At 38.0% G+C, this 12,346-nt stretch overlaps 1 protein-coding gene and 1 long non-coding RNA gene across 2 annotated transcripts in view; one reads left to right on the top strand and one right to left on the bottom strand.

Annotated features, from left to right (window-relative positions):
* The first annotated feature begins 334 nt into the window (after positions 1 to 334).
* Positions 335 to 12,346, top strand: part of HIF1A (hypoxia inducible factor 1 subunit alpha) — a 41,478-nt gene continuing 29,466 nt past the window's right edge. Inside the window, exon 1 of the mRNA XM_067733977.1 lies at positions 335 to 687. Coding sequence (XP_067590078.1) covers positions 653 to 687 — 35 coding nt within the window. The 5' untranslated portion in view covers positions 335 to 652. The remainder of the gene's footprint in view (positions 688 to 12,346) is intronic.
* Positions 9,461 to 12,346, bottom strand: part of LOC137222560 (uncharacterized) — a 35,726-nt gene continuing 32,840 nt past the window's right edge. Inside the window, exon 3 of the long non-coding RNA XR_010942495.1 lies at positions 9,461 to 10,483. This is a non-coding gene — a long non-coding RNA (uncharacterized lncRNA). The remainder of the gene's footprint in view (positions 10,484 to 12,346) is intronic.

Below are 12,346 nucleotides of genomic sequence, written 5' to 3'. Positions count from 1 at the left end.
GGCGCAGAGTCCCCAGACCCAGGCTGGCCGCACCCCCATCTCCTTTCTCTTTCCTCCGCAGCGGCACACAGACGAGCACGTGAGCTCGGCAGCTCGTCCCAGCTGTGCCTCAGCTGACCGCCTCCTGATTGGCTGAGACAGACGTGGGCTGGGGTGGGGACTGGCCGCCTGCGTCGCTTGCCATTGGCTCTCAGGGAACCCGCCTCCCCCTCAGGTGAGGCGGGCTTGCGTGTGCGCGCCCTGTGCTCCGCGGGCGGGCGCGCCCCCGACACTCCCTCCCACCCCCCGCGCGATCGCGCGCCCCCCCGCGCGCCTCCGCCTTTGCCCGCCCCCTGCCGCTGCCTCAGCTCCTCAGTGCACAGAACCGCCTCGTCTGAGGGGACGCGAGGATCGCCCTCGCTGCTGCTTTCGCCAGTGCGTTGGGCCGGGCCCTGACAAACTGCCCCAGGGGAGGCTCTTCGGAGCCGGACCTGGACCCCTGCGATAGCCGTCTGCTCTCCCGCCTCTGGTCTCACGAAGGGTTTCCCGCCTCGCACCCCCCACCTCTGGACGTGCCTTTCCTCCCCTCCTCGCGTGTGGAGGGAGCCAGCGCTTAGGCCGGAGCGAGCCTGGGGGCCGCGGGCAGTGAAGGCATCGCGGTGACCGATTCGCCATGGAGGGCGCCGGCGGCGCGAACGACAAGAAAAAGTAAGCCCACTCCCCCAGCCGGCCGCGTTCTCCGCCGGCCCTCCCGCCTGCCCGCCCGCCGCCGGGGGCTCGCTGGCCGGCCTCCGCGTTCCGGGGGGCCGCCTTTTTGTTCCTGCCTCTCTCCCCTCCCCTCTCTCTCCCCCAGCCTCGCCGGCCGGCCTCCCCCACTGTCCACGTCGCCATCTTGTCGTGGGGGGTGGGAGACGCGTCGAAAGTGCTTTCAGGGGCCGGGGGCCGGGGGCTGGGCCCTGCTCGCCACCCCTCCCGGCCGCCCGGGCCTCGCACCGCCCTCCTTACCCGCCTCAAACCCCCAGCCTGCCCCGTGCCCCACTCCGGGTGGACTTCCCCGAGCCTGAAAACCCCGGGAAGAGAAATGAGCCGCAGCTCAGTCGCCGCCGCTTGCACCCGAGCTTCCGCTCCTTCCCGCCCCTATCCTCTCAGGTTCCATTGAAAACTCGGCCCCGGGGCGGCCCCTGCACGCAGGTACTGGCTTCCCTGTGGGCTCGGGGCCCTGGGTTTCCGACCCAGGGACTCGCGTGGTTGGATGAGCTTGCCCCGCGGTTGTCCGGCTAGGCGTGTGTCTTTGCCTTTGTGCATTAGGGATTTGCCGTGATGGCCTGGGATGCTAACTTTTTAGTTTGCACGTGCAGGTTTGGTTTGGTTTGGTTTGGTGTGGTTTTAATCGCCTTGAAAAACTTGCCTAGAGCGAGAGTCGGAGTAACGGGAATTTAGGGGAATGGCAACATTTTAATGAGAACATAAGAATTGGATACTTTCTGTCACCTGTCAAGAGAGCCCAGACTTTATAAGTGAATTATATGCTTCATTTATTCTTGGAAATATTTTAGTGAAAACGTAGCGGCTGGCTAAATTCAGGCAGACACTTTTAATGAGATTGAAAGAAAAGTATATGATCAGAGCAATTGAAATGCTGCAGTAAAATGTTGCAAAGTTTTTGGACAGACCTGCCTCATTTTCCTGAAATTGAAGTATATTAAGATATACCCGAAGTAAATAATCATCCTGTTAGAACTTAATGCAAGTTTTAAAAACACCTTGAATTTTGAGTCTTAAGTGGTACATTATAGGATTAAGAATTGTGAGTCCAACCAGTGGAATTAAGTGACCCACCTCCACTCCCACCTTTTGGTCCACTCTGGTATTTTAACCTTTGAGGAAATTATTTTAAGGAATTGAAGATTTATGGTAAGAGTTCTGGTTAGTAGGCTGGCTTTACTGTTAAGTCCTCCCACTCGTCTGGGAGAGATTAACTGCCCTAATCAGCATCAGCAGAAGATAAACTTGTTTATGTTCTTGCTATTTTGTGGATTCCTTTTTGGTCTTTATCTAATGGAATGATAAGTTTGCAGTTTGTATACACCAGAGGAAGCACGTATTAAATTCAAAAAGTGAGAAAACAGGTCTAGATTTCCATTCCAAGGGTTGCCAGGAATTAATTGCAATTAATTTTGTAGAAGTGATTACAAGGTTTTTGATGAAATGATGAGGCTGCTATATTGTAAACCTAAGGCATATCATCTCTATGTATTGCCAATATCCTGTCCTTATATGCTGAATCATATTTAATATTGTGCATGAAGTTATGCACCAGTCACTCCCTTTTTGTATGCAGTGTTCTACTTATTTCTCCTTTGCAGTTCATCAGTTGAGAGGAGCATAAGCAGCTTTAATATAAATGAGTTAATTAGCTACTGTGCTTCACTCCCAAGTCTAAACTAGTTCTTAGATTTTCCTCAGTCACATTTGTTATTTTCAAAATATTCTCATTTGAAAATTTAGCAAACTTGGATCAGATTTAATGTTTCTTAATACAGAGGTTCTTAAAACTGAAAAATTAAGTTAAACAATAAATGGTAGCTACTCAACAACTTTTAGATGTTGTTTGTTAAAGATGTCTGTTTTTTTTATCCTTTTCTAACTAATAATTTTAAAACTTTTTGAAAAGATAACTGAAAGATTGAGGGGCAGAGATTTTTCTCCTTAGAATTTTTCCATTTCAAGTGAGCCTGTAGAGTGCAGGTGGGGAGACAAATTTGTCATTTTTAAAGGAGGGTTAGGAAATTCAAAAGCTGAAGGATTGGAAAAAATCAGAACATAGGTTGGGTATAGTTATAATAGATTTAACATAGGGAATTTCATGTTGATTCCTTAATAGTAGGGATTGGACTTAATTAATAGCACATTAATGTTGATTTTTAGATTTCAGTGGAATGTCACGAGGTTCATTGTTCGCTTTCAAGTTTCAGGCCAGACTCCTTCAGTGTTTTCCGAAACATAGTTATTGGATCATTAAAATCTCAGAGAATGGACTTTCCTTAACTTCCTTCTTTAACTTTGGTCATTAAAAATCAAGAAGCTCTCATTTACTAGTAAACTTTTTTCTTGTTACAATTTTACTTTGATTTCCTCTTGAAACTCTTGAAGAGGTTGCCTGGTGGTTAAGAGCATAGGATTTGAACCTGACACCTCTGAGTCTAGCCTTTTCACTTGTTAGCTTTGTGAGCTTGGGCAAGTTACTGAATGCTTGTGAGCCTTTTTCCTCCTTTTGAAATGATGATAATAATAGCAACCATCTTAGTGGTTATTATGAAGATTAAATGTGATAATGCCTAGTGCTTGGTTTAGGAGTCTTGGTAACATTATATACTTGAAAATAGGTGTTACCTGTTAAAGTTTTAGTTTAAACTTCCACAACACTTTAAAACTCTTTTTTGCAAGTCCTTCCAAATGTTGCTTTGTGTTAGTTCTCCTTCTCCCCACTTTCTTTTCTATATCTCCTAAAAATGAAAAGACTGTCATTGGATCCATAACTTTAAAGGGGATTCTTTTCAGTTAAAACAGTATATCCCTGGATTATGTTGGCATCTAGCGTCAATTATTCTTGAGCATATGATCTACTGTCTACCTTAGGCCCCCTTTTTTACATTTCCTTACTCCCTTGTTTCCTCCCCAAACAGGCTACTAAAAATTTCCTCTGGACTTTAGAGACTAGAGTCATAAACACATATACTAGTCAGACAGTTCATTTCAGCAGGGTATGTGCAAGGCACTGCAGTCTTAGGAATGGCAGTAACTTAAAACATTTTTATTTTGTCTTGATGCCACAGTTTGGAGTAGAAAATTTTATAAATATTAATCTTTGCTAAATATGATGACTTGATAAAATACTTGTGGTAAAACATATGAGCCTACATAGTAGAAAAACTGTACTTTACTTATGAATTTCTCCAGAGGTAAGATCTTAGGCTTTTATCTCAAGGCAAGGCTTCAAGCCTGTACGGTTTGTCTGATTTTTGTAGCTTGATTTGTATAAAATTTATATTAGTGCACTCTTCCATGTGTATGTGTTTACTGAATTATCATGTTGTTTTAGATTATGTGTGGTAGTTTATTCCTGCGGTCCACTGCAAAGCATTTTGTGCAGTTTAGATAACATCCAGTCTTTCTACCTATTGACTTCCATTGTCTTTGCAGCTCTAATGGTGTTTGGGCTCAAGGTAAAGATTTTCTGGTTACATTCTATTGTTTTATGTTAGGAATGGTGTATAGGAGGCTGAGGAGGATTAGTCTCGACTGATTTTTTTTCAGAAGAACTCATAATAGTTTACTGTGTTTGGTGGTGAAATAAAAAACTTACCATGCATGGATGTTAAAGATTTGGGTTAGATTACTGTGCTTATTTATAGACATGTTCTCTTAAAATATAATTTTAAAAAATTTACATATTTAAAATACTATATTCTTTTCTTGTCTGAGATGGTTAACATAGGTCTGTTTTTCAAGTAGGAGAAAATAATCTGACTTAAATGTGTTGTTGGATTAGTTTTCTATTAAGATATTGATTTTAATTCATAAGAATGCTCTTTTTTCTTGTTTCTTTCTCTTTTTTTTTTTCAACATTGGGACTAATTATCCAGTTGGTGGATTTTACCCAGCCTTCTGCTATTTGTGATGTATGTATGTATGTATGATATATGTGTTGTGTATGTTTCTGCTTAACTAGAGGGTTCGAAAAAGAATTTGAAACTAAGACGAGCCAATCTTCTTGTTGCTCAGTATTTTCGGTGAAAGTATAGTGATAATTTTTAAATCTACTATAGGCCTTGGAATTTTAAAGATAATTGTATCCGTGTGTCTTGGCGCATCAAAAATTAACTATTTTGTATGTGCATTGAGTTTTATATTAAAACTTGTATTTTCTGCAGTAAAAAGTAATAAACCCATATCTGTTTGCCAGACATGACCCTTTTAGGAAAATATAATGTATAAAATCTAAATCTATAAAAACAAACTTTAATGATTACCTCATGACTTTTTTTTCCTCCATAGCTTTTGAAGTGCTTGTAGGGTTTTTTAAGTTGTGGTTTTAAAAAACAACATAATATTTCCCATCTTAACTATTAATAACTGTACAGCTCAGTAGTGTTAATTCACATTGTTGTGTAATCAATCTCCAGAGCTTTTTCACCTTGTAAATTTGAAACTCTGTAACTATTAAACAACTACCTCCAATTTACCCCTCTCCCTACGCCGCGCCCCCCCCCCCCCCCCCGCCGGCAACCGTCATTCTACTTTGTTTCTATGAGTTTGACTACTAAATACCTCATATAATTAGAATCATACAATTTTTGTCTTTCTGTGACTGGTTTATTTCACTTAGTATAATGTCCTCAAGATTCACCCATGTTGTAGCATATGTGAAAATTTTCTTCCTTTTTAAGGCTGAATAATGTGTATTAGATTTTATTTATCCATTCATCTTTCGATGGACACTTAGGTTGTGTTGACAAAAATAATCAATAGACAATCTATAATAGAAATAGGAAAGGGTTTTCTTTGAACCGAACTGAGGACTATAGCCCAGAAGACAGCCTCCCAGATTACTCTGAGAAACTGCTCTGGAGAAGCATGGTTTTAGCATAGTTTTATGACTTGTCAGAACAAAAAACATCAAAAACAAGTCAGAGATACATTCCTTCAAGGTTTCAAAAAAAAGCAGATCAGCAAGTACACAGCGAGTATGGCCTTGGCACCTGGGATGGGAGTCTTATCATCGAAGGAGTACCAGCTTTGGCGTCCCAGAAAGGGAGGCATTTAATCTTTATTTTTAACATGGACATTCTTTACTTCTGGTCAGTGTGCCCTTTTCTGTAATAATTAAAGCAGATGTACAGTGTATATTTGGTAGGCCACAGTCTGTTCTAGTTAGCATAAAATTCAAGTTAACTTATGTATAAGCCAGAATGATTTCCCCACACCTCAACATGTGAACATTTCTTTTGTCAGTTGCTTCCATTTGTTGACTATTGTGAATAGTGATTCTATGAACATGGGTATGCAAATATCTCGTTGAGATCTTGCTTTCACTTACTTTGGATGTATACCCAGAAGTGGATTGCTGAATCATATGGTAACTTAATTTTTTAAGGAACTGCCCATACTGTTTTCCATAGTGGCTGCACCATTTTACATTTCCACCAACGGTGCACACGGGTCCCTATTTCCCCACATCCTTCCCAACACTTGTTATTTTCTGTTTTTATGATAGTAGGTATCATAATAGATTTGTTGAAGTGGTTGTGTTTTTAAGGGTTAGTTTGTGAATAATTAAACTTAAAACTAACAGCAGAGAACAGTTGCCACTGGAAGCTTTATCAGAAGTGAGATTAAGCAACTCTAAAATGAGAATTAAGTTTTTCTAGTGACTTAGAAAGATTTGATGTGCCAGTACTTCTTCAGAAAAATACTTACTGTTTAAAATGGTCTCTACCTGTTCTATTGTTGATAAAGTCCCATTTCATTAGTAACTTTGTTTTAAAGAACTTAAAACTATAATTGAAATGACTTATTTTTATAAAATAACTGTTCCCAAGATGTTATCTTTTAGTTGTTCTGGTGATCTCACCTGTTATTTATGCGTGTCCTCATTTAAAAATTTCACTTGGTTATAATATTAAACATAAAGATTATTTCCAAGTATGATTTTCAAAATTTATTGTTTTGTAAATGGGACAAAAATTAGTGATGAAACATAACACCGTAGTTCTTGTAGTTCTACCAGTTGTTTTGAAAGTCACAATATATTTAAAGTGTCTCCTAGCTTATATTGCAGTTTTCACTCATTAGTGACAGTTCCCTGTGCTTCTCCACTTTTCCTAATAGTTTGTGAGAATTTCTTTTTCCAACTGAATAATAGTATGGTAAAAATAAACAAGGTTTAAAGGCAGAACATTTAAGTCTTTGAGTTGGAATATATTTCTATTCTTATATATAGATCTTTTCTCATGATTTCAGATGCTAAGCAAATTTATTTAAAGTGACCCCTTCCCCTTTTTTCAGTTATAAAATTGAAACATGTTTCAATGAGCAAGATCACAAATAGACTGAATTTGAAACTTGTGATGGAGAAGAGATTACTGGCATACAGTGACCTCCTAAGTATTTGAATGAATAAATGAACAAAATGAAAGGATAACTGAATGAACAAAGAAAGCAGAGGACGATTTTAAGATTTTTAAAAGGATTTTTTGGAAGTCGTTATTGCTCTTCTATGTTGCACTTTTGATAGGAATTTTTCTTATGCTGGGGCATCTCTTGTGCTACTTTAGAACTTTTTTGAATCTCGAATTGTAATTTTTCATCACTTAAAAACATTTATAGTATCTATTAAAACCAGGTCAGAAAACACTTTTGTTAATAAATATAGCTAGGTAACATGTACTGGCCTTGAAAAGATCTCAATACCCTATTTTAAGGTATGTTAAAGGTTAGTGCCTGCCAATTCTATGTACTTAGAACACTGAGTAAAAAGTTTACTAAGAGGCGTGTATGGCTGGGGAAAATCAGCTAGGCAAATGTGGAAAATATCTTTACCCTTGTTTCATCTTTAGCAAACATTTCTTAAATTTACTCTAAACTTCCAGAAAGTTTAGACCAGTTTACATTCTCTAGCAGTATTTGAGAGTGCCCTTTTCTTGTACTTTATCATCATTAAAGTTTGTTTTTAATATGAAACACTGGCAGTTTGTAAGTGTATTAGGATTCTTTTTATTGCAAGTGATGAAACACAGCTCAAACTAGTTTGGGGGGTGTGGGCTGGGAGGCTGTTACTAGCTCACACAATCTAGCTTTGGTTTAAGGGACAGTTAGATCCAGAGTCTTAAGTGATGTCCTTAAAGTGTAATCTCAGGCTTTCTCTTGAATATTACTTGGTTTATATTTTGCTTGATTTGCATGTTGGCCTCATTCTGCCATTGACAAGCTATTAATATGGTATGAATTATGGCCACTAAGCATTCCCATGTCTGCATGCATACAGTTTGTGATGATAAAAAAAAAAAAAGAAACTCCCTCTGTCTTCTAGTATCCACATATCAGTCCCTTGGATGAATGCCCGTTTCCCTGCTTGGACTATTCATTTTTAAATGTCAATGGGGTTCCCTTATTACATGAGTCAAATGTCTTTTTGTAGATTATTTGATTGTCTTGATGTAGATTATTATCTCCTTATACAGGACTCTTGATCAATGCTGGGCTATAGGTTTTTGTTGCAAATCACCAGAATTCATATTCTGCAGAGTTCTCTATCAAATCTAGTTGGTCTACAATTGTTCTTGCTTTGGGAAAGCTTAAAATCTCTTCTCTGGACTAAGGCTTTCATTTCTTTAAGAAAGATGTAGTAATGAATGACTGATGGCTAAGAGGTTTGGCTCTAGAGGCTGGCTGCTTACTTTTCCACTTTAGCTGTGTAATCTTGCACAAGTTGCTTTACCTCTTTAGGTCTCACTTTGTTCATCCGTAAATTAGGGTAAGGGTAATTGCCTTATAGTATTGTTGTGAGGACAAAAGAGATATTAACCCATGTGGAACACTCATAACAATTCTTGGCACAAAGTAAGGGCTTAATAAACTAGAAACCAATTATATCCATATTATTATTATATTTATTAAGTTGTTTTCAGAAGAGTTTCACTCCCTTGAAGTCTCATGGTATTATTTAGAATCCTTCAAACCTTCTTTAGGACAGTCTGACAAAGGCTGATGTCCTTTTGAGCCAAACCATCAGTGAACTTATAATAGTAGTAGAATAGTTGGTGGTGCTTTTCCTCTACATTGCTATTTTTCCATGAATGTCTGGCCTTTGAAAATTAAGTGAAGATACTTGTTTTTTTGTGTAGACAGGTTATTCTAAAATAATCATTTTCTACAGTGATAATAGTAAAGGAAGAAGAATATTCTCAAGGGTATTTGTGTGGCTGTTACAGGATGGGAAATTAAGAAAGCCTACTTTTCCATGCTCTTTTGATGTCAGAACTTCATTAAATGTCTATTTAGTCTGTTTGCAGAGGAGAGTTGGAAATTGCCTACCTTTGCAGGTAACATAGCTAAAATGTTTAAATGAGTTATGTGTCAAATCAATAGAACCTTCATTGTGAGTGGAGGAAGGGATATTTTCTTGGATAATATGAAGAAGTTGATTTATCTCAATGATTCAAAAATTTTTTTCAACCCTAGACCACTACTCTAGCACCTAACCACCATGGCCTGTAACATATTATTGCACATTCATTTATTCAGCAGATATTTGTGCATCTAATTTGTCAGGCAGAGCAGTGAATTGTTGATGGCTCAGGCCATAGTTGAACATTCAGTTTTTGGTGTTAATTGATTCATCCATTATGTGTTCCATGTTTTATTTTTTAGTACAGTGTGATTTAAGTTTGAGGTTATTGCAAAATAATTGACTTTAGGATTGAATTTTTTTTATTTGTTTTATTATTTATTTTAATATCAGCCATCACAGGAGTATCTTCTATAATTGTGTTTACAAATTTGCCAGTCTGCTGTGAGAATTTTCTTAGACACACACAAAAAGCACTCTCACATTTTTGCAGCTTTAAATGTTAGAAAGTTCTTTATCCCAGCATTTCTCAACCCTGACTACTGTTTAGATCTCTTCTGGAGCAAAGTAATCCTTGTGAACCTTTGAGATGTGCCCAGTGACCTCAATCTGTGTGTACCATGTTTAAAAATGTAACCCTGTTCCTTTTAGTGATCATTTGGTACCAATTTGATCATAAACAAATGCAACTTCAAACACAGAACGTTTCTAACAATGATAGAGATCTATATAGAGATCTTCTAGATGATCCATAACATGCTTTTTTCCTTTTCTTTTTCTTACATTGCCACCAAAATGAGAATAAGATTTAAAAATTCTTATAGCTTACCTTCAGCACTGCTTAACTCTATTGAGCAAACCCTGCCATGTTGTAACTCCCACTTATTACTCTCTGGAATTGCATAAATTATGAAATCTGCCTTCTGTGTGACATCCTTTTCAAATATCTGAAGGTAGTTATCATGTCTCTTCCTTCTATTCCTAAGTAAAAACATCCTAAATTTCTTTAATCTTTTAATTTAAATTTAAAAATTACATGTTAAGCATCTGATGTGTGGAAAGGCATCGGCCGTGTTAAATACAGAGGCATCCTTCCTAGGTGGAATCTGAGAGCTGCCACTTAATAATAGTATTACTTATCCTCTTTTTATAGACAAAGAAACGGGATCAGAGGGTTAGTTGAAATTTTAGTTGGTAACATTGGATAGGATGGATTGGTGTAGGTGGAAAATCAAGACATTTGCTTCAGAAGAGCTTCTCTTTTGTCATCGTTTCCAGAAACTTCATCATGGTCACGGCTTAGAACTGAACAGGAAAAATCTTCAGGGTGTGATTTCTGTGTGTATACCTTCATTCCATGTGATTTTTTTCCTACTATATAAGAAAGAACTTGATTATTATAACTTACGTATCGTTATATTTAAGCAAATAATTAAGGATACATTTTTCTGAATATACACAGGCATAAAGTTTAATGTCACTGACCTTGATTTCCAGTCTCAGTTCTACTACTGTCGGAAAGCATATGATAAGGGAAACAGAAAGGCATTTACAAGCTGAGAGGGAGGTAAATGCTAAGGGAGAAGGGTAGTAGCGTAGGTGACGTGATTTCGGGAAAGCCATTAACACACAGCTGTTACTCATGGACAGTGAGTCTCAATCCTTTGATGTTTGTGGCATTCATAAAGAGTTTAAAAGGTGATTTATAAAAAATTATTACAGAGAATTGAAAAAACGTCGCACCATTATCACATTTTTCATTTGGTCATCTTTAAAGCCTAATTATGCTCTGATCTTTTTGAGGAAAATTATGGTTTTTACTAAGCACATACTTTATTACTGGCTTGTCATTGAGTGGTACCTCTAGCTTCTTATTCCCAGCAATTGTACTTCGTTCTACATAGTATTGCCCAATCCACTCAGTTCAGTGTTCTGCCTGACAAACACAGTTATCATGGTATGTGTAGGTAGCTGCAGCTACAAATAAATTTTTCTGTTTTCAGATTTGCTGGCTAACCTGTTAAACTTCTGCTATAAGATCTGCTGATGGTTCTCAAATTTCTGTGGCTTAAGAATCACCTGGGTGTTTAATTAATATAAGGGTTCCCAGGTACCCATCCGCAGAGGTTCTGATTCGGTAAATTTAGGATGGGACTCAGGAATGTGTAAACTTTACAAGCACCTATAAATGAAACACAAACCTTGAACAGCTAGGATTGCTCATCAGAATCACCTGGAAGATTCTTTTTTATTTTTACTTTTTAATTGGACTTCGTCTATTTTTTTCTTCCAGTTTTCTTGAGATATAATTCACGTAAAGCACTGTATAAGTTTAAGGTGGACAGCATAATGATTTGACTTATATACATCATGTAATGATTACCACAATAAGTTTATGGAACATCCATCATTTCACATACATACAAAATTTTTTAAAAAGTTTTTTCTTCTGATGAGAATGCTTAGGATTTACTCTCTTACAAACTTTCATATATAACATACAGCAGTGCCAATTTATTAATCATGTTGTACACAGAAGACTGTATTTTAAACTGGCATGCCAAGCCTACAAGTTGAATTTCCAGGATTGGGATCTAGGTACAAACATCTGGGGGGAAAAGTTCTATTGGTGATTGTGATGCAGACCACAGGTCAACCATTGATTAATTTTGTGTAAGTCCATATTGTATTTTATAGTTACTGAGTTCTAAGTATGTGGCTATGTTAATGTCTTAGAGTCTGGATATGTTTTCCCTGTTTGTAAAGCATTTGGGCAGATTTTTAAAGAGAAGGTATTTAGTAGACAATTTTTGAGTGTTGATGAACAATCTTTTACTTCTCTGGGCATTTTTGAAGGACACATAATGAAGTATTTTCTTAGAGCAGAGGGGCTCAAGGTATTCTCCAGACCAGCATCTTTGGTATTATCTGCTAATTTATTAGCATTGCAGATTCTCAGGCCCCATCCAGCCCTTCAAATTGGAAACTCTGATTGTGAGGGAAGCTAAAGTTTGAGAACCTCCATCTTAGAGTAATAGCTTCACATTTTTAAAATTTATCTAGTACTTTATATATTGTAGGGGATCAAAGATTTTTTGAGAGGCTCAATACCAATTCTGAACTGAGAGAGTTGATTTTTAAATCACTAGTTAAGAATAATCTAAAAACAAAAGCATATTCTTTTTCCAAACAGAACTTCAATACACAATCATTAAACAGATGTAAATGTATTAGCTA

The sequence above is a fragment of the Pseudorca crassidens genome, chromosome 1 (genome assembly GCF_039906515.1).
Source record: "Pseudorca crassidens isolate mPseCra1 chromosome 1, mPseCra1.hap1, whole genome shotgun sequence".
NCBI lineage: Eukaryota > Metazoa > Chordata > Mammalia > Artiodactyla > Delphinidae > Pseudorca > Pseudorca crassidens.
Note: the sequence above shows the minus strand (reverse complement) of the source record. Positions and strands in the feature narration are given on the sequence as shown.